The sequence below is a fragment of the Callithrix jacchus genome, chromosome 9 (genome assembly GCF_049354715.1).
Source record: "Callithrix jacchus isolate 240 chromosome 9, calJac240_pri, whole genome shotgun sequence".
NCBI lineage: Eukaryota > Metazoa > Chordata > Mammalia > Primates > Cebidae > Callithrix > Callithrix jacchus.
The window spans coordinates 40598119-40620885 of record NC_133510.1 but is presented as its reverse complement, the minus strand read 5'-3'; the positions used below and the strand labels follow the sequence as shown (position 1 = coordinate 40620885).

At 37.9% G+C, this 22767-nt stretch overlaps 1 protein-coding gene across 50 annotated transcripts in view; it reads right to left on the bottom strand.

Annotated features, from left to right (window-relative positions):
* Positions 1–10506: 10506 nt before the first annotated feature.
* The window catches only part of CAPRIN2 (caprin family member 2), a 48200-nt gene continuing 35939 nt past the window's right edge, over positions 10507–22767 (bottom strand). For 9 of the 50 annotated variants that reach the window (XM_009003687.5, XM_035255905.3, XM_078338965.1 and 6 more), the window contains 6 exons: positions 22442–22588; positions 17895–18063; positions 16372–16557; positions 14883–14983; positions 12679–12742; positions 10507–11427 (listed from right to left, as the gene is read on the bottom strand). In XM_009003687.5, coding sequence (XP_009001935.1) covers positions 10859–11427; positions 12679–12742; positions 14883–14983; positions 16372–16557; positions 17895–18063; positions 22442–22588 — 1236 coding nt within the window. In that variant the 3' untranslated portion in view covers positions 10507–10858. Of the gene's footprint in view, positions 11472–12678; positions 12743–14882; positions 14984–16371; positions 16558–17894; positions 18064–22441; positions 22589–22767 lie in introns of all 50 variants that reach the window. The other 41 variants (XM_078338961.1, XM_078338960.1, XM_078338967.1 and 38 more) reach the window with 10 other exon arrangements.

Here is a 22767-nt window from a genome sequence, read left to right as displayed (position 1 = left end):
TACAGATGTGAGCCACCACACCCAGCCTCTAATATCTGATATCATATTTCATGCTATTTTAAAACCATCTCTTTTCTCATTTTCTCTTACAGAATATATTCTTAACCCTCTGATTACTCAATCGCCCAACTCTTACAACTGACGCTTCTCAGGACTCTGTCCTCAGCCGTCTTTTTTCATCTTCCCATTCTTGAGTCATTTCATCCACTTAACCATCAACTAAAAAAAGACAGCTCATAAAACTGGTTATAAGATCTCATCCCTTAAACTAAATATATCCGAATGCCTATTATATTTCTAACTATTAATATCTATCCCCCAAATCACTTAAGGCACATGTCTAAAACTGAACTCAGATAGCACTGAAGATGATAGTTTGGAAAAGGGAGAGAATTAAGGCAGTTATTCCAATAACATAAAAGGAGAGCTCAAAAACAATCATTCTACCAAATGCTGGTGAAGATGTACAGAAACTGGATCACTTATATGTTGGTGGTAAAATGTAAAGTGGTATAGCCATTCTGAAAACAATTTGGCAGTTTCTTTAAAAAGCTAGGTATGTAACTACCATATGACCCAGCAATTGCACTCCAGAGCGTTTGTCCTAGACAAGTGAAGACTTGTGCTCATATCAAAACTTGCATGTGAGTGTATATGCAGCTTTATTCATCATAACCAAAATCTGGAAACAATCCAGATATCCTTCAGTGGGTGAATGGTTAAATAAACATGGTACATCCATACCATGGGATACTACTGAGTAACAAAAATGATACATGCAACAACCTTGAAGAATCTTCTGAGAATTCTGCTGAATAAAAGAAGCCAATCTCAAAGGCTGCATCTTGTTTAACTCCATTTATAGAACATTCTTAAACTTAAAAGAATATAAAAGATCCATGGTTGCTAAGGGTTAAAGTGGAGGTGGTGGCAAGGGGGAAGTGGGTGTGACTATAAAAGGGCAATATGAGGAATTCCGATGATGGAAGTGTTCTGTGTCTTGACTGTGTCAGTGTCCATATCCCAGTTGGGATGCTGTACTAGTCTTACAAGGTGTTACTGTTGAAGGAAACTGGAAAAATGGTACGTAGGATATATCTGTATCATTTCTTACAACTTGATGTGAATCTACAATTATATCAAAATAAAAATTTTACTTAGGTACATCCTTAAAAAAAGCTGAGTTCCCATGAAAGCTTTGTATGCTTTGGACCGACTCACTGAAGACCAGTTACTAAAATACAATGCTGTCAAATTAGGAGTGGCCAAGAAAACAGGAAAGATCACAAAAGCCATGAGCTTTCAGATTCTGTTCTCAGATTTCTTGGCAAGCATTTTGGTTTGCCCTAAACTATAATTTATGTTCAACTTACAAGACTTATTGTTTGAATCATTTTTTTCACTTTGCATAAGAGGATTTCTATATTTATTGATGCCCTCACCTTGTTTCAGGTAGAATTTGAACCAGTGATACTGTCTTATATTATCATGTTTTGCAATATGCCTCCCCTCTCTGTGCCTGTTTCCTCATCTGCTTCTAAGAGCTGTTGTGAGGACTAGATAAGTCCATGGGACCTGTGCAATAAATACATCATTGAGGTTTATTGAGAGGCCTTATTTAAAATTGCTGAATCAGACATCATCTCATACTATGCCTGACACATAATAAACAATCCATTGGTATTGGTTGAATGAGTACGTGAATGCATGTGAGAGAGAAGGGGTCCAAAACAGGATATCCACAGTAGGCACGAAGGCCAAAATATATGAGCCATTTCATAGGAAGAATCAACTGTAATCCATCATGGGTTAGATATACAAAATAACTAAGGTAAGTCAAGAATGATTTTAAAGTTACCAACTTTGATGACCTATGGGAATCACTAAGCAGGGAAAACATAACTAGATTTTGGAGGAAAGATGAGTTAGCCTTTGGACATGTTGAACTAGAAGTGTTTATAGTTTACATGGCTAGAGATTTCCAGTGAACAACTCATCAAAGAGCTGGGTGAGGAGGCAGGAAGTTATGGCTGGTGGAAGAGGAAGAAATAAAGGGCTGGAGTTAAGAGCTGTAAGTCATATGTGCACATAGGGCAGTTGACATCACAGAAGTGGATGGCATTACCCTAGAAATACAGCATACAGAGTAACTGGCAGGATTACAGCTCAAATTACAGAACGTAATTTTTACTCCAAACACTGACACTGTGGACTTTTTTTGAGATTTAACATTTTAGTCATCTAAATGGAGTATCACATAGCTGCCCCCCCATCTGTTGGCAGCAGCTCATCTGTTGGTCTGTTAGTACACTTGAATCTAATCCATACGGTAAAGAGAAAATGAGAGTTAAACCAACACTTAGAGGCCCGGCATGGTGGCTCAAGCCTGTAATCCCAGCACTTTGGGAGGCCGAGGCAGGTAGATCACGAAGTCAAGACATTGAGGCCATCCTGGTCAACATGGTGAAACCCCGTCTCTACTAAAGATACAAAAAATTGGCTGGGCATGGGGGCGCGTGCCTGTAATCCCAGCTACTCAGGAGGCTGAGGCAGGAGAATTGCCTGAACCCAGGAGGCAGAGGTTGTGGTGAGCCGAGATCACGCCATTGCACTCCAGCCTGGGTAACAAGAGTGAAACTCTGTCTCGAAAAATAAATAAATATAAAATAAAATAAATTAAAATTAAAATTAAAAACCCAACACTTAAAAATCCGATCTGTAAGTTTAATAATGCATCTCTTAAATACTATAAAGTTTATCATTAAAAACGTCTGCTCCAAAAGTGTCTATACTGAGCAGCTGGGCACAGTGCCTCACACCTGTAATGCCAGCACTTTGGGAGGCTGAGGCAGGTGGATCACTTGAGGTCAGGAGATCAAGACCAGCCAGTCAACATGGCGAAACCCCGTCTCTACTAAAAATACAAAAACTTAGTCAGGAGTGGTGGTGCATGCCTGTAATCCCAGCTACTCAGTAGACTGGGGCAGAAGAATCACTTAACCCAGAAGGCAGAGGTTGCAGTGAGCTGAGATCATGCCACTGCACTCCAGCATGAGTGACAGAGTGAGACTCTGTCTCAAAAAAACCAAAAAACTGTATACTGGCAGAGCTCTGTATCATAAGCACTTGAAGTACATCCCCTCATATGCCCAAGGGGCCGGTTCCAGGACATCCATGTATACCCAAATCCGTGTAGACTCAAGTCCTCCAGTCAGCCCTGCAGAACCCCAGAATACAAAAAGTCAGCCCTCCTGCAAAAATTATATTTTCTATTGGCATTTGATTGAAGTTACATGTAAGTGGATCTGCAGTTCAAATCCATGCTGTTCAAGAGTCAACTTTATATGTGAGTATATACATACATATATATGAAAATTTATATAGAGGAATTTATATATTATAATATAGAGAGAATATATAGAGAGGAATTTTTAAGAGGAATTTCTTAAAAAACAAAAAAGTCGGTGATACATAAGCTAAAGTAATAGGAGTTAGAGCAGTGTTACAAGGTTTCTAAGCAGAAGCCAGCAACTTTCTTCTCCAGAGGCTACAATGATAGAGATGGGAAAGGATACAAGGTACAAATAGTATTAACTAAAACAAAGGGAAAAATAATTACTTTCAAATAAATTTGTCTTCAAGATGTTGTTTCTTCATCTCCTCAGGCTTTCCACTTTTCACATTGGAAAAGAGGCCATCCCCTTCCTCAGCTTCTGGACCTCTGATAAACTACGACTTAAGACAATCGCAACTGGTTTGTATAGTTCACCAAGTGTCTGGTTTGCCACAGTGCACCAAAAGCGTATGAGTGAGACAGCAGTGGCAAATATGTTCACAGCTGCAGCACTAGATATAGTAGAAAACAGGATGCATTGTGTTTGGACTTGAGAGGGCTAACTAGCTCAGCACTTCTGCTAATGGCCTTAGAAAGCCAATCTCCAAGAGTTTCCCTAAAGCAGTATCTACCTCATCAGGGCCACAGTAAGTTTACAGGATCAAGTAACTTTAACTATGTGGGCTAGGCCAGGCCTGGTGGCTCACATGTGTAAACCCAGCAATTTGGGAGGCTGAAGTTGGTGGATCGCTTGAGCCCAGGAATTCAAGACCAGCCTGGGCAACATGATGAAACCTCATCTCTAAAAAAACCCCAAACAGTGGGGCACAGTGGCTCACACCTGCAACCCCAGCACTTTGGGAAGCTGAAACTGATGGATCACTTGAGGAGTTCAAGACCAGCCTGGCCAACATGGTAAAACCCTGTTGCTACTAAAAATACAAAAACTTAGCTGAGTGTGGTGACACATGGCCTATAATCCCAGCTACTCGGGAGGCTGAGGCAGGAGAACTGCCTGGACCCAGGAGGCGGAGTTTGCAGTGAGCCAAGATCAAGCCATTGCACTCCAGCCTGGGTAACAAGAGCGAAACTCCATCTCAAAAAAAACAAAAACAAAAACAAACAAAAAAACCTCCCAAAAATTAGCTGGGTGTGGTGTGCACATATAATCCTAGCTACACAGGAGGCAGAGGAGGATCACTTGAACCCAGGAGGTCAAGGCTGCAGTGAGCCATGATCACATCACTGCACTCCAGCCTGAGGGGACAGAATGAGATCCTATCTCAACAAACAAAAAAACAGTTATATATATGGCAGTACTTTGTAAAGTATTAGGTGAAATGCAAAAATTAGTGTAATGTGGATAGTACTTAGGCATTTAAGTACTTACGCTTTTAAAAAGTATTATCCCAGACTTAATGCTGATTAAAACAAACCCTCATACTCTATCCAAAGACAGACAAGGTAGACATCATAACAATCTACCATTTTATCTCCTACTTTAAAATTTTTAACAGAAAAGTGATATATACCTTTTAAGTTCTACAGTAGAGTTCAGAATGAAAAGCAAGTCTTCATCCCCCAACAAGCCCCAAACCCTTTCCTTAAAGCCAGCACCTTCAAATTTCTAGTATATCCTACCAGAAAAGAAAAAAAATTCAAGCAATCAGATATATTTTAAGATTTTTCACATGAATGAGATGTTATAAATTCTGTTCTATTATTTGTAGGGCAAATTCCTAGCAGAATTTCTGGATCAAAAGCATGTGTTTTACCTTATAGTCATCACCAATTTACTCTCCAAAAAGATACTAATTTTATTCCAAACTACAGCAAGTATGCCCATTTCCCCACATGCTTGCCAAAGTATGTGCCTTAAAACTTTACATATGCTTACTGATGTTTTCATGTATTAACTGCCTCTTTACATCCATTGCCCTTTTTTATTTATTGATTTCCTCCCACTGCAGGTGGCCATTTTGTGTTTTGACGTTTATATTTCCTTCCAATCAGAAGTCTTGTGGGAATAAATTCTGTGTATTTATCCCTATGGCTTCTGGGTTTTGTGTCTCACTTAGAATGCTCTTCCACGCCCCTACACTGGTGTTCCCTACCCTGACAAAAAATGATGCTACCATCAAGCCCAAATCAGTAAGCCTTACTTCCACATTCAAGCTTCCAATCATCTTTTTGGTGACCCATTTTTTTCCCCCTTTATCTTAATCAACACTTTACAAAGTACACAATATACTGTCTTTTTTTGGAAACATTACTTTTTTTCTCTCCATCATACCCATACATGAATCTCGAGGGCTTTGTGTTTCAAGAACATAAGCATGAAGGCCCCAGGAGGTTGGGATAGGGTGGCCAGTTCTCCCCTTCACCTAGACCTTGGGACCAATGATGCACCACTGCAATGGCTGGTTGCAAATGCCAAGTGAGAGCCAGAGGGAACTGTAGGAAGGCAGGAAGTCCTCTGCATCCCCCTAAGATGGTGCTCCAGACAAAGACCCTCAGAGCTCCACCATGCACCCACATCCACTCATCCCCATCTCTGAAGATAAACATAAATGATTTCGGCATACAGCAAGATGAAGGCTTGGAATTGTTTCGCTGTTAGCACCCTAATATTTTGCAGCCGACTCTGCTCAACTCTTCCTGGATCATCTTCTGAATGTAGTTAAACTGAGGCAGTGGAAGGGAAAATGCACTGAGCTTGGCCTGTCTTGAAACCTGAATCTGACCTGGTTTTCACTCAACAGTCCACACCAAAGTTAGGGTCTCCAACTTGGTTGAACTCCCTTCCAGGATGATCCCCAATAAGTGTGGGGATAGTGCACCATTCTTAAATAGCCAATTATCACAAAGATTCTGAGCAAATAAAACAATGCAGTTAAGTGAATAGAATAGAAGAAGTGTAGTAAATAGACTACATAGGGAAAAAAAAACTTTCAAAAAACTATCCTTAATGAGAAAATAATGCAGTAATAAAACAAGAACAGAATACATACACAGCTGGCCCTCCATAGCCACAGATCCCACACCCACAGATCGAAAATTTCAGGGAAAAAAAGGATGCTTGCTTCTATACTGAACATGTACAGACCATGTTTTCTTGTCATTTTCCCCTAAACAATCCAGTATAACAGCTATTTACATAGCATGTACACAGCATTAGGTATTATAAATAATAGAGATGATCTAAAGTATACGGGAGGATGTGTGTAGGTTATAGGCAAACACTACTCCCACTTTTATCAGGGACTTGCGCATTTGCAGATGTTAGTATCAGTAGGAGTCCTGGAAACAATCCTCCATGAGTGCTGAGGGACAACTGTATGTAATGAACATTCAGATAACAGGTCTACTTAGAAATTTTGAATGTTAATGAAAATTTAAAACTTCATAAAAAGGCAGTAAGATAAACTCAAGGAAATCTCCCAATAAAAATGAGAAACAAGAGAAAAGAAAGTTAAAGAAGTGATCCAAAAATCTAGTTTTTGAACAGTAACACTTTCAGAGAGAGAAGAAAAAAGGGATAAAAATCAAATTAATAATTTGTTGTTGTTGTTTTGTTTCGAGACAGAGTTTTGCTGTTGTTACCCCGACTGGAGTGCAATGGCACGATCTCGGCTCACCGCAACCTCCGCCTTCTGGGTTCAAGCAATTCTTCTGCCTCAGCCTCCTGAGTAGCTGGGACTACAGGCGCGCAACACCACGCCCAGCTAATTTTTGTATTTTTAGTAGAGATGGGGTTTCACCTTGTTGACCAGGATGGTTTCGATCTCTTGACCTTGTGATCCACCCACCTCAGCCTCCCAAAGTGCTGGGATTATAGGCGTGAGCCACCGCACCCGGCCAAATGAATAATTAAAGAAGAGACTTGCTCAGTGGATGAAACTGATATAGCTGAAGTGTCTGAATATTTGAATGTCATTCATCTTTTTAGGCCTAGAGTCAGATACAAATCAGCTAACCCAAATATCTGAAAGACTAATCATTAGCAAAGTTTGGGGTCTTTGAAATAAAATTAATAATAAAGGAATAATGCTTGAGAAACAGAATTAGTGAGGCTCATTCCTCTTGGTATTAATAATGAAGAACAATATTTTATAATCTAGCATTCAGAATCTTGCACTGGTAGCAAATGAGCTGTGCCTGTAAGCTGTCAACACTTGCCCAAAAGCTGAAAAACAAGAACAAAGTTACTGTGGCCTAATCACAAAAGTGGTCAATAAGAAGACCCCTGATACAGAGTAGCAAGTAGAGAAACTAGAGAGTTAAATTTTTCATCAAAACTATAGTATCTGCCAGAGAAGGAGAGTAGAAGTCATATAGAAAAACGTTTTTTTCCTTTGAGACAGTCTCATTCTGCAACCCAGACTGGAGTACAGTGGCACAATCACAGCTCACTGCAGCCTCAACACCCAGACTCAGGTGATTCTCCCACCTCAGCCTCCTGAGTAGCTGGGACTACAGGGGTATGACACCCAGCTAATTTTTTGTATCTTTTTATAGAAACAGGGCTTCACCCTATTGCCCAGGCTGGTTTCTAACTCCTGTACTCAAGTCATCTACCCACCTTGGCCTCCCATAGTGCTGTGATTACAAGCATAAACTCCTGTATCTAGCAATATGGGAAAACATTGTATATGCTAACAATTATTTCACCTTAAAAATATATAAAATAACATCCTAGTTATCATAAAGCTCACCATAGAACATTGATCATTAAAGCTAAAGAGTTTAACTGTGCAAACAGGAAAGATTAAGAGTATAAAAACACAGTATGTAATGTCATAGGATTGTAAAAATAAAGCTATTATGGAATTGAGAACATTAAACAAAAAAATGGGATGGCTGACAGGTAACTAGTACAGGAAACAAGTGAGCAAACCTCTCAAAAAACATCCTGCTTTAAATGCCTGCATTTACTGAAATCATTTTAGAGGAGAGTCAGTGGCTCACAACTTTGGATGTAGGGAGGAGGTATCATTTAATAAAAGAGTTAAAGTGAGAAAAACTCCAAGGAGAATCGAGTCAACAGGAAACTTACTTTAACTCCCCTATCTCTGCTATTAGTAAGACAACTAAGTATTTGTATATTCAGGTAGTTACATGGAATGTCTCTCCATGTCAGCCATATATCTACAGTAAGTTCTTGATGGCAAAATATAAGCTCTTTCCACAAGGTCCCTAAATGGACTTTAGATATCTCTGGATCCTCACTCACTTTCAAATGTCTGTAAATTCTGTGTATATGCACATCTTTCCAAAAAGATATCTGAGCTTTTACTAATAGCTTCCAGAATGAGCTTCAAAAAGTTACACTGCCTCAGATTGAAAGATACTGTCCATTCATTCTTATAAGTAAAAAAATGTCTAGTTCATTATCTTTATACTTAACATTTCAAATATTCTCCTAAAATATGACTCTAATCGTAAAGGGATGCCCTAATTAATGAATCTCTCAATATTGGACACTTATCTTAAAAAAACAGTTGCCCACAACATTTTAAATAAACATTATGTAAGAAAAAGACTATGCTGAAGACCTTAATGCAGTAGGAAAATCATAGCTAGAGAAAGGCCCTGTTGAATTTGATCACCAACAGTTCTTAAACATCAAGTTTTCTCCTCCATCATTTAATCATATTAACACTTTTCTATATGCTTTTTAGTTGTGTTGTGGACGTAAAAGCTACGACCTAATTTTCTTTAACTAGAATACTACTTTTTTTTTTGAGATGGAGTCTTACTATGTTGCCAAGCTAGAGTGCAATGCACAATCTCAGCTCACTGCAATCTCCACCTCCTGGGTTCAAGCGATTCCCCTGCCTCAGCCTCCTGAGTAGCTGGGAATACAGGCATGCACCACTGCGCCAGGCTTTTTTTTTTTTTTTTCCACATTTTAGTAGACACAGGGTTTCAGCACGTTGGCCAAGATGGTCTCAATCTCCTGACCTCATAATCCACCTACCTCACTCAGCCTCCCGATGTACTGGGGTTACAGGCATGAGCCACCATGCTTGGCCTAGAATACTAATATCCCTACCCTACAAAGTTCCTACCATGAGTTGAAAAAGTTCTGTGAGGTACTGAATCACATTCACATCCTCTATCCTGAGAACACTATACTAGCATTTAACACCATGAAGAACTAACCATGGCTTCAGGGTGTAATTGCTGAGCCCACACCCAGCTCAAAAATATTAACTGTAATAAATGTAATGCTCTTATACTGTTTTCCTGAGATTACTCAATATCTCAGAGAGGAGGATCAAAACAATTATTTTCTGCCTCATATTCTCCAACCCTTAACATAGTCCTGAAAATGCAGCCAAAATGCTCACTTTTAAAAATTATTCTTTAACTGAGAAATAAAAAAGCCATTACTGAAGAAGACACACAAACTTTAAGTGTGAGAAAGTACTATATGGCTAAAATGAACACTAAACTTTACTGCATTTCTTAAATGCATATGTACCAGGCACTGTGTTGTCTTTTATATATATATTCTTAAACTTCACAATTGTCCTGATGGTAATTCATCATCGTTCACATCTTACACTTGTGAAACAGTATTTAAAAGAGAGAGAGAGAGACAGAGAGACAGAGAAAGAGAGAGAGAGAGCGCGCAGTGCTTAGAGGCAACGTAACTTCTCTAAGATCAGCTACTATGTGGCAGAATTAGGACTCTAAAACACAGCATTGCCTGACCATAGAGCCTATGCTTTTTAATGTCTTAGCATTTTGCCTACTCAAATTAAATTGAAAATCCACTAGATTCTCAATTCTTAATACTAGAAAGTGTAAGTCTGATTGATGGATGGGCTAGTAGTATCACCTGTGTATCTCCTATTATATAGTAATACACGCGTAGCAGCAACCCAAAGATAGCTAACTAAAGGAAGCCCATGCCCTACTGCAAAATAGTAGAATACCTTCAAGAAGAATGTATGATTTGGCCCATGGAAAACGGATCAAATGTTTTAATGAATGGCATGTATAATAAGAGAAAAGTAACCCTAGAAGAAACTGCTATACATGTCTTATTTTAAAATAATAGCATGAACCCATGAAGTAATAATCATTCAAGAGTTATCAGTGATGAATATTAAAAAGTAGACATACCTCTCAACTAAATGTTTAATCAAATAGGAATACTGAAGGCGCATTAACTTTTTTATTGAGGCACAACAAGGCATTATAACTTGCCTGGACTTGAGGCAGTCAGTTTAGTAAGCTGAACGTTAATACAGTTAAGGATTAAGTGCAAACAATATACATTCACAGCTTGACTAGCGAGGCTACATCACAATTTTTAAAGTGCCAGATTAGTGCTAATTGTCATTCAGCTTGATTTTTCACCTTAGGAAGGAAAACAAAAAAGTAAGGACCTCCTCCTTCCTCTAGGATTGAAAACTTTTTCCTAAACCAATCAGTCATGAGAACAAGGACTACTTTTCCTTCAATCCCACTAATTAGAACACCATCCTTTTATTGTCAATACTGTACTGACTCTCAATCTTGATAAAGAAGATAGCCTGAAAACGTAGAGTATTTCCAGCTACTTCCATAAATTGCTCCCCTGTGCAGACGTAACCATATCTGGTCTCCCTGGAAGAGCTGAAGAATTGCATGATTGCTAGCAGTTTCATGGTCTGGAGCACCATCATTGGCATAGGCTGATACCAAGACCTCTTCATTCTTCATGAGGTTGACATACAGTGGCACATTCACTGCCAGCTTTAACATGTGAAAAATGAAAACATAAGTGCCATTCACCGGGCAATTAAATCTACCAAGCTGAAGATCAAAAGTTTCTCCTAAGTTGTTCAGAAGAAGATCAAACACAATAGGTTGGTCTAAAGTTCCAGGGGCCAGATTAGAGGTTCTGGCTGCTGAGAAGGCAACTCGCATCTGCTGAGGCAGGGGGTAGACATGTACTGGCAGTATGGTGGCTGCTGGATTTGACACTGGCACATCCACAGGGGTCATGCTACGGGAGTCTCCTTGTCCAGAGTCACCACTGTTAAAGGTTTCGTTGTCTCTTTCTGGGCTGCTCACCTGAGAAGAATCACTCCACCCTGCTGTTTTATTAGCAACAGTGAGTTTCTCATAATGAAGCAGTTAGCTTTGAACACAATATTTAACATTAGTCGGCTACTGAAACAGACAAAGATACATTTTATAGTAAATTCCAAAACAAAAGCAATATATAGCTAGATTATACTTTTCTAGATTTTTCTGGCAATAGGATTTTATAATACTCTTCTAAAGCCACAAAGGTCCAAGATAATCTTCTCTAATTGATTCTTTTCTAAGATTAAGAAAATGTGCCCCTCAAAAGGCAAGATAACTTAGCAAAGTCTAAAACTCAGGTCTGAACACTTTTTACTTAATCTTTCTCCCATAATTCTTAATTTCTTAGAGATCATTCTACAAAGCAGCTAATGTAGAAGGTCTTAAGAAAATGGGAGATTACATAAATTCCAATTTTTAGAACTACTAGCCACTAGAGAACTAAGCCCCATGATGAATGCTTGTTTTTTCTTTTAATTCCCAAGTTAATTTGACATCATACACTTTATTTTTTGAGATGGAGTTTTGCTCTTGTTACCCAGGCTGGAGTGCAATGGCACAATCTCGGCTCACCGCAACCTCCGCCTCCTGGGTTCAGGCAATTCTCCTGCCTCAGCCTCCTGAGTAGCTGGGATTACAGGCACACATTATACACTTTTAATGCTTTAAGTGCCATACAAAAACACTGCTCAGACTAAGGCAAAGGCAAATTGAATACTAGTTTTGTTTTGTTTTGTTTTCAGAAGGAAAAGAATGCTTTCCTGTAACAAAGTTAATCTTCAGTGATCTTCTTTTCTCCATTATACCAAACTTTTAATTGTTCCTTCACATTTTAAAAAGTGTTATAAGTATGCTGCTTTTGTTTCAAGTCATGTGTCTTAATTGTTGCTTATTTGACTCTATTAATGCAGTGACACTAGAGTAAGCAGAAGTACCCATTATTACAAAAACCACCATCCCGAACCATCACATGAACTATTTGAAATCAGCACAGTGAATATATAAGGTTAAATATGCTCTGGTGTCAAGCAGATTTTTAAAAAATACCTGCCCTTTTAATTCAATTTGCAGTGGTTTCCACAGCCTTTTTAGGAGTCTAATATCTCCCTTAGTACTTTAGTATTACATTCAAGCAAATTGAAAAGCTCAACAAGATAAATACTGAAAAGCAATGTGCTTTGGGAAGAACTTGGTTGAGGATGCAGAAAGAACTAGAGACATGTTTTGGGTAAATAAACTGTTCAGCTAATTATCCTTACCTCTTGAATTTGCTCGTGGACCACCAGATGTCCCTCCTCGCTTATAGCACTGCTGGAAATTATCCTAAAGAAAACATATAATATTTACCTTGGCATTAAAAATGCAGGACTATAATTGGTTATTACACAGGACAAGACTACTGGCTGGCAATCTGTAAGATTAAAGTCCCCTTGGTTCTTTATCTGGCCTTCTCCAGCAACCAAAGAAGTCAGATGTTTCCAACCACCAAGAAAAACAAGGCAAGAGCAACAGTGGTATTACTTGCTTCATTTGTTAATTAACCTGACCAATTAGATATGTTAATGCCCCAAAAACAATAAAGCACTTGAAGAATACTATGTAAAAGATACAATGCTAGGTAATGAGAGACATTTAAAAATGTGGCATGGTCCTCTGTCCCTCATCTCAATATAAAAGGACACAATAAAGTAAGAAAACAGGTTTTTTTCAATCTTGCTCTATGTATACAACAAACTGGGAAGACTAATACCAACTATGTTGGAGTTTAGGAACTTTTTTTAAGGAATTCATAAAAAATTATATTGTATAAATATATTTATTGCCTAGAAATATAATCCAATATATTAAGAAAAAAATGTTCCAGGGGCAGTACTTCAAACAAACTCCCCAAGTATGAAGGAAGCCAACCTCCATACAATCCATGAAAAGAATAATTAGTGGTACAATTATTATATGCAATAAAAAATTGAAGCAGGACAAGAAGGTACACAATAAAAATAATAAAGCCTCTCATTCCATACTCCCAGTCCCCACTTTGCAATAGCAACCAGCATTATCAATTTCTTGTTCCTGAGGAAGAAATGTAAAAGAGCACACAAAAATACTATAATAGTGATATGAAGAAGAGACAGTTCTTTTACTGAAGTCTATATTAATCGACATCCTCCCCTCACATACATTCCCTGAGGATCATGTCATAACATCTAATATTTGCATGGCTGATATGCACAGCTGGCTCTGTAGTGCTAAGCACTTAAGTGCTTTAGTTCATTTAATTCTCAGAATATCTCATGGAGAAAACCTCACTACCCCTCAGCATTAGATGAAAAACAGATGAGGAACTACAGCTCAAAAAGTTTCACTAACATATCCAAAGTCACAAGGCAAGAGAAATGATAAATGAGGGGTCAAACCCAAGGCATTTAGATCCAAGGTGTTTTTCACACTTTTCTTTTTTTGAGATGGAGTTTTGCTCTTCTTGCCTGGACTGAAGTACAATGGCACGATCTCAGCTCACTGCAACCTCCGCCTCCCAGGTTCAAGCAATTATCCTGCCTCAGCCTCCTGAGTAATTGAGATTATAGGTGTGTGCCAGCACATCTGGCTAATTTTGTATTTTTAGTAGAGATGGAGTTTCACCATATTGGTCAGGCTGTTCTCAAACTCCTGACCTCAAGTGATCCACCTGCCATGGCCTCCCAAAGTGCTGGGATTACAGGTGTGAGCCACTGCACCCGGCCTTCACTCTTTTCAACACTGTCTCTGTGTAGATATCCATCCTACCTCATGTAACTGTAAGCTCTTCAAGCTTACATATTTTTACATATTGCCAACAGAATTCAGTATGGTACCATATACATACTCAAAGGCTTGTAAAACTTCAACACTAAAAATGCTGATGTAGTATAGATTCAAATCCATAAATTCCCAAGGTTTGTTAAAGTGGAATTTCTAACATACTCTTACGAGTCTTTTATCATACATAGTAAAGAAAATATGCTGGGTTCTTCAAATAAGAATAAACAACAACAACAGAAAACCTCATGAAAAACGGCTTTGCTATATTTGCTTTTTAGGCAAATTAAGCTGAAGGCAATATAGTAACGTTAAAATCATGGGCTCAAGAGTAAGAAAGTCACATTCTAATCTTTGTTTACAATTTCTTTGATGAGTGACCTTAACCTCTGAACCCCAGTTTCTCCTATAAAATAATGAATTAATGCAAACAACATGATTCATAATGTTCTTAATACCTTCTAAGTTTCATATATCAAGCAGTTATTTTTCTTCCTTGGGTAACTGGAAAAAGCTTCCAACTCAACTCTCCATAAGACTTACGAGTAGTTCTAAAATTAAGAGTGCACTTTTAGAAAACAAATTATGACTCTGCTATATATTTGAATCACCAACTTATTAACATCAACAACTGTGCCACTAATTCAACTGTGACAACTATTCTTACCCTTTGGGAATAAGGTGATCCAGAATACTCTCTAGCTTGGAACTGCAGCTGGCTATAATTTCCGTTGGAAATGGAAGGGAGTCCTCTATAAGTATCAAAACCTAATAATAAATAAACAGATAAGATTATGGACAAAATCATATTAAACTTTTTTTGTTGTTTTGGTTTTGCTTTTTAGCTGGAGTCTCGCTGTGTTGCCCAGGCTGAGTGCAGTGGCACGATCTCAGCTCACTGCAACCTCCACCTCCCAGGTTCAAGTGATTCTCCTGCCTCAGTCTCCCAAGTAGCTGGGATTAAAGGTACACACAACCACACTGGGCTATTTTTTGTATTTTTAGTAGAGACAGGGTTTCACCATGTTGGCCAGGATGGTCTCAATTTCTTGACCTTGTGTCCACCCACTTTAGCCTCCCAAAGTCCTGGGATTACAAGCACAAGCTACCGTGCCTGGCCATATAATACTTTTGAACAGTCTAATTCTATATGCTTTAAAAGTTAAACTGATTATATAATGCCATCGTTAGACTTATGCCTTCTTTAAGCAAACTCTACTAATATTGCTTCCATAGTAAAACATACATTTATAAAACATTGCTGTCTTCAAAGAAGCCAGATTTAGACATTTACCACTGCTGGAATGCAGGTTGTGGCTGGGAAAGGGTGGGTGGTGGTAGGGCAGTTAGCTACTTAGGACCTCTGTCTAGAGTTGTTTTTTTGTTGTTTGTTTTTTTATATGCAGTGTCCCGCTCTGTTACTCAGGCTGGAACACAGTAGTGAGATCACAGCCCATTGTAACCTCAAATTCTTGGACTCAAGCATTCTTTCCAGTTCAGCCTCCCAGGTAGCTGGGACTACAGGTGCACATCACAATGCCCAGCTAATTTTTTAAATTCTTTGTAAAGAGAGGGTCTCACTATGCTGCCCAGGCTGGTCTCAAACTCCCAGCCTCAATGATCTTCCTACCTTGGCATCCTAAAGTAATGGGATGACAAGCACGAGCCACTGCACTCAGCCTGTCTAGAGTATTTTTGTTAATAATAAGTAGTGACTAGGATACTTGGAACCATAACAAAAATTTAAGAGAATATCACTATTATAATCTCAAATTCTATAGTCTTTGTGACATAATCTAACAAATAACTAGAAAATGGGCATTTTGTAAATATGACATACGTTTAGCAGAGTTTGACTTAACTTTTGTTGAGTTACAAAAGAAACATTATTAAAATATGAAAATTCATCCTTTGTAAAACAAGATGGTGAAACTTTTCCACTTCAGTAAGTCACAAATTCAATCTGCTTTTCATTCAGAAAGTTAGTTCCTGTTACAGAGAATACGTATATTAAAAATACTCTACTATCCACAAACAGAAAATTCTCTACTACATTGTAAATAACAAAAGGGAGCAAGGTTAGGTAAAAATGGTTCGAGTCAAGTAAACATACAGACGAAATAATTCAGTAGAATTAAATTTTATTCAGGGCATACCTTTATAACCACCAGGAGACCGATAGGAATTGGTTATTAATCTCCCACCACGAGTACATCCTCTAACAGATCCCCGGCTATTGACAAATGGCTGGGTAGGTCTGGGAAATACATTCGTCTGTGCTGGGTAAAAGGCAAGGCTACCATTGCTTACTTGAATAGTTCCATCAGGATGATAATTTGCTGCTTAAGAAAAACGGTTTTAGAATCTAAGAGTTAAATGGTAATAGTCTTTATACTTAAAAGCCAATATATATCAAAATCATTAATACAATTTGCTCCCTTTAAAAATAAATAGGATATACATTCATATATATAATTCATCTACATATCTCAAATACATAATTCATATACATAATAGATTCAGCCTAAAAAAGGAAGAAAATTTTTACTCATGCTATAACATGAATGAACCCTTAAGACATGCCAAGTAAAATAAGCCAGTTTCAAAAGCACAAATATTGTATACCACTTATATGAGGTACCTAGAGCAGTCATTTTCAGAATCAGAAAGTAAAATGGTGGTTGCCAGGGGCTAGGGGAGAGGAGGAGGAGGAGTTAGTATTAAATGATTACAAAGTTTCAGTTGGGGGAAGATGAAAAAGTTCTGGAAGTGGACAGTGGTAATAATTACACAACAATTTGCATGTACTTAATGCCACAGAACTATACAATTAAAAATGATTAAAATGGTAATTTTTATGTTATATCTATTTTACAACAATTTTTAAAAAGCAGGCTAAATATTCCAAATGAGGGAGTAAAAGAAAACAGATTCTAATTAGTACTATATCTGAGAAGGCACATTTGTGTACATCACCTGGCCTGTCTTTCAACAGTACAGGGGAGCAGAGAATCAGGTAATTTGTGCCTAGGTCCCAGGAGTTATATTACTACCTCTTCATCACTTGATTAGCCAAGTACTGAGAAGGCTCAATTCATTTGCTCCACCCTCAGTTAAAAGATTCAATAGGAATCTGAAATACCAATATGAAAAATCTACAAGTGCTTCTTAAATTAAGTACAAAGTTACCTATACTTTCATGATTTAGAACAGCATGAAAGATCAAAATAGATTCCCATTTCTAAGCAAATGATACAATGAGCATACTGTTATATCTTCAGTCTTCAATCTTTTTTTATAAGATAAAAAAGGACAGTAACCATCTGGGCTAAAAGGGTTAACAGAATGGTTTCAAAACCTTCATATAAGCAGCCAGATAGTACCCATTTACCTCAATCACTGTCTGCAGTAATCAAAGCAAATATATTTAAAAATACAAACCTACTTCAAGGTTAAATCAGCCATCTCAGTTCCATCTCTACAAAAATTAAAATTAATAGGTAAACTTAATACAAGAAAAGGCATTAGGTTTTTCTCAACTTTGGAAGAACATGTGAAGAAATAATGCTTACTAGTCAGGAGAATACTTCTAAAGTGTCACTACAGACTTGCTAGACTTGCTTTCCATTTAATTGGCTATCCATCTAAGTCTTCCAAATACCATATGCAAAGATCTTACCAGTCTCTTGAGAAAGAACAGTTTGTTCTACATGTATAGCTGGCAGTTGGCACTGGGGTGGTGTCTGTGTACTTGCTGTAGTAAAACTTTGATTGTAGCCAGGTGAATAAGGAGATTCTTTTATTTCTTGTTCTTTTCGTGGAGGCAGAGGTGCATTAACATTAAATACCTTAAAAGAAAAGGACACACTAAGTCATCTGGAAAGTTTCAAAGAAAATGCTTAAGGGTGACATCCAGCAAAATTCTACAATCAAAAACTTCTATTTTGCAGGCAAAGGACTTGAACAGACATATCTCTGAAAAAGATAAATGGCAAATAAGCACATGAAAACATGCTCACTATCATTAATCATTAGGAACATGTAAATCAAAACCATAATGCAATATAGTTTTATACCCATTAGTAGGACTACTTTCAAAAAGACAGAAAATAAGTGTTGGCAAGGATGCGGAGGAACTGAAATCCTCATGCATTGCCAGTAGGCACGCCAGCCACCACTATGGAATATAGTACACTGCCTTCTCAAAATGTACAGAATATATGATCCACTAATTCCATTTCTAGGTATATACCCAAAATAATTGAAAATAGGGACTCAAATAGATATTTATACACCCACGTTCATAGCAGCATTGTTCAGAATAGCCAAAAGGTACAAACAACTCAAATACCCAATAGTTGAATGAAGAAGCAAAAGGAAGTACATACATGAAATGGAATATTATTCAGCAGTACAAAAATGGAATTCTGATACACTCTACAACAAGAATGAACTCCGAAAACATTATGCAAAGTGCAAAAATCCAGATATAAAAGGAAAAATGATACAGGATACCACTTACATAGAATAGGTAAATTCATAGAAAGGAAGTGAATAGAGGTTACCAGAGCTGTGGAGGGGGTGACAAATAGGAAGTTGTTGCTTAATGGGTACTAAGTTTCTGTTTGGAATAATGAAAAAGTTCTGGAAAGAGTGATGATGATTGCACATTATGAATATATTTAATGCCACAAATTGTATACTTTAAAAAGGTTAAAATGGTAAATTCTGTGTTACATATATTTTACCACAGTAAAAAAATAAAAAAAAAAACAACACTCCTACTTGATTCCTGACAGAATTTACACTGAAGAGTAAAAGTTAATCTTCCTGCTATTATGCTATCATAATAATGCTTACTGAGAATAAAAGCTATATAAGGGAAAGGAGTCTTTTTTCAAAAACTGAAGATGAATGAAATATTTTACCATTTACTCAATCTTTACCATGTGGCAAGCAATGAGCTCTCCTTCTATGACTCTCTACCTCCCCAATTCTGCTCCATTTTTCCTTACATCACACAGCACCTGATATACAGGTATTTGTCTCCCTAGCCCTCCTACCTCCATAATAAAATGTCGAGTTTCCTGAGCCTACTTTTCTTTTTCTCACTGTTACAATTTCAGTGATTAAGAACAGTGCCTGGTTTTGTAACTATTATATAATCAATAAATCAGTAAGAACCAATGTGAACTGGGTGGGATTCAAACAGGCAGAGAAAACAGATTGGCATGAGTAAAATGTATTGTAACAAGAATGTATAAGGCAAGCTCAGGGGACTAAGTGTGGCAGATTAACAAATGTGAAAAGGTACTGACTGTCAGGCCGAGGACTCAATTTCATTCTGTAATGGAACACTGCTTGCTTTTAATTAGACAAATGAAAAGGTAAAACCAATGTGGCTATACTATGCAGGATGAACTGACAGGAAAAGAGTGAAAGCAAGGAAATCAAGGTATCTATCTAGAACTAAGATACTCTAAGTGATCAGGTGAGTGAATTCAGCTGTCTGGATTCACCAGCTGATTTCCCCGGTTGGTGCCTGCTTTCCACTGTTACTCCACTGGCCCCACTACCACCATCATTCCAAAGTCCTTGGAGTAGGACACAAAGTGCTTACAGTAGGACACCAACAGGAAAGGTATTTACTGGCTCATTAAGGATTCCCCTACCACAAAGAACTAGTTTATACTAGTCTGTGTTTACAGAATAAACATACCAAACTAGCCGTAATATTACCAAAAAAAAAAGCTTTACAATTTGTTAATAAAAAAAAAAAGATGCATAAAATTCAAAACACCACACAAGTCTGAACAAATCTCCAAAAACCATCTTGAGACCAGGATAATATTAAATGCAAGTTTCTGCAATGACAGAACACCCATGTATGTGTCTGGTATTGCAGGTTACTGATGTTAGGGAATAACACTAGTACTGATATTCGTATTTTTTTTAATTATTTATTTATTTTTATACTACTTTAGGTTCTGGGGTACATGTGCAGATCATGTGGGATTGCTGCATAGGTACACACATGGCAATGTGGTTTGCTGCCTCCATCCCCCAGGCACCTATATCTGGCATTTGTCCCCATGTTATCCCTTCCCGACCTCCCCATACCCCTGCTGTCCCTCCCTTGGCACCTGCCAACAGACCCCAGTGTGTGATATTCCCCTCCCTCTGTCCATGTGTTCTCATTGATCAACACCCACATATGAGTGAGAACATGTGGTGTTTGATTTTCTGTTCTTGTGTCAGTTTGCTAAGAATGACCATTTCCAGGTTCATCCATGTCCCTACAAAGGACACAAAGTCCTCATTTTTTATGGCTCCATAGTATTCCGTGGCGTATATGTGCCACATTTTCCTTGTCCAGTCTATCATTGATGGGCATTTCGGTTGGTTCCGGGTCTTTGCTATTGTAAACAGTGCAGCTATGAACATACGCATGCATGTATCTTTGTAATAGAATGGTTTATAATCCTTTGGGTATATACCTAGTAATGGGATTACTGGGTCAAATGGTATTTCTGGTTCTAGGTCCTTGAGGAAGTGCCACACTGTCTTCCACAATGGTTGAACTAATGTACACTCCCAACAACAGTGTAAAAGTGTTCCTGTTTCTCCACATCCTTTCCAGCATCTGTTGTCTCCAGATTTTTTAATGATCACCATGCTAACTGGTGTTAGATGGTACCTCAACGTGGATTTGATGTGCATTTCTCTAATAATCAGTGATTATGAACATTTTTTCAAGTTTTTGTTGGCCATTTTATGAGACTAACATCATCCTGATAGAAAAACATCATCCGGCAGAGACTCAACATATGAAAACTTCAGGCCAATATCCATGATGAACATAGACGCAAAAATCTTCAATAAAATAACGGCAAACCAATTGCTACAGCACATCAAAAAGCTTATCTACCACGATCAAGAAGGCTTCATTCCAGGGATGCAAGGCTGGTTCAACATACACAAGTCGATAAACGTAATCCACCACATAAACTGAACCAAAGACAAAAACCACATGATTATCTCAATAGATGCAGAGAAGACCTTCGAAAAAATTCAACAGCGCTTTATGCTAAAAACTCTCAATAAATTAGGTATCGAAGAAATGTATCTCAAAACAATAAAAGCTATTTATGACAAACCTACAGCCAATATCATACTGAATGGGCAAAACTGGAAGTATTCCCTTTGAAATCCGCCACTAGACAAGGATGCCCTCCTTCACCACTCCTATTCAATACAGTATTGGAAGTTCTAGCCAGAGCAATTAGGCAAGAATAAAAAATAAAAGGTATTCAATTAGAAAAGGAAGAAGTCAAATTGTCTCTATTTGCAGATGACATGATTGTATATTTAGAAGACCCTATCATCTCAGTCCCAAATCTCCTTAAACTGATAAGCAACTTCAGCAAAGTCTCAGGATACAAAATCAATGTGCAAAAATCACAAGCATTCCTATATACCAATAACAGACTAACAGAGAGCCGAATCATGAGCAAACTGCCATTCACAATTGCTATAAAAAGACTCAAATACTTAGGAATACAACTAACAAAGAATGTAAAGGACCTCTTCAAGGAGAACTACAAACCACTGCTCAAGGAAATAAGACAGGACACAAAGAGATGGAGAAACATTCCATGCTCATGGTTAGGAAGAATCAATATCGTGAAAATGGCTATACTGCCCAAAGTAATTTATAGATTCAATGCTATCCCCATCAAACTACCAATGACCTTCTTCACAGAACTGGAAAAAACCACCTTAAACTTCATATGGAACCAAAAGAGAACCTGAATAGCCAAGACAATCCTAAGCAAAAAGAACAAAGCTGGAGGCATCACGCTACCTGATTTCAAACTATATTACAAGGCTACATTAATAATTAGTATTATTAAGCTGTTAGTAGAAAACCCTGTTTCTCACCCACACATTTTGTTTGTTTAATAGGGGTCCTCAGCTTTGCCTGTTACTAATTCTGAAATAGGGGATTGTGCTCTGATAAAACACCCATTCAAAATTCTAGAGGCTGTGGATTTTCTACTCTTCTGCCACAAACAGTATTGCCATTGTCCAAATATAATTCTACCAACCCAAATAAGTTTTACAAAAGGCAAACTTTTCACACAGTACCCAATAATTATGCAAGAGAAACAATGGCTTTTTAACAGGAATAATGAACTGCAATCATCATTCATGTTTCATACTCACTGTCTGCATGGCTTGAAAGGGTGCTGTGTTAATGGTTACTGAACTACTACTTGCTGGAGGTGACTGGAAGCCCTGTTCAGAGCCCTTTGCCATGGAAGGATTTGCAGAAGCTAGTGAAGACGGTTTCTTGCCTGGGGGAATTGCTGCCTGGGGAGGAGAAATGCAGTATCAGCCAATCACCTGCCATATAACAAGCAGTTAACTTACTCTAAAACCCAAAATGGCATAAGTCAGCAAGTTCTTTAGGATGACATTTGGACACAGGAATGCAAAAGAATAGCTTTTGCTTACAATTTCAAATCTCAACTGCTGAGGATGCACACCAG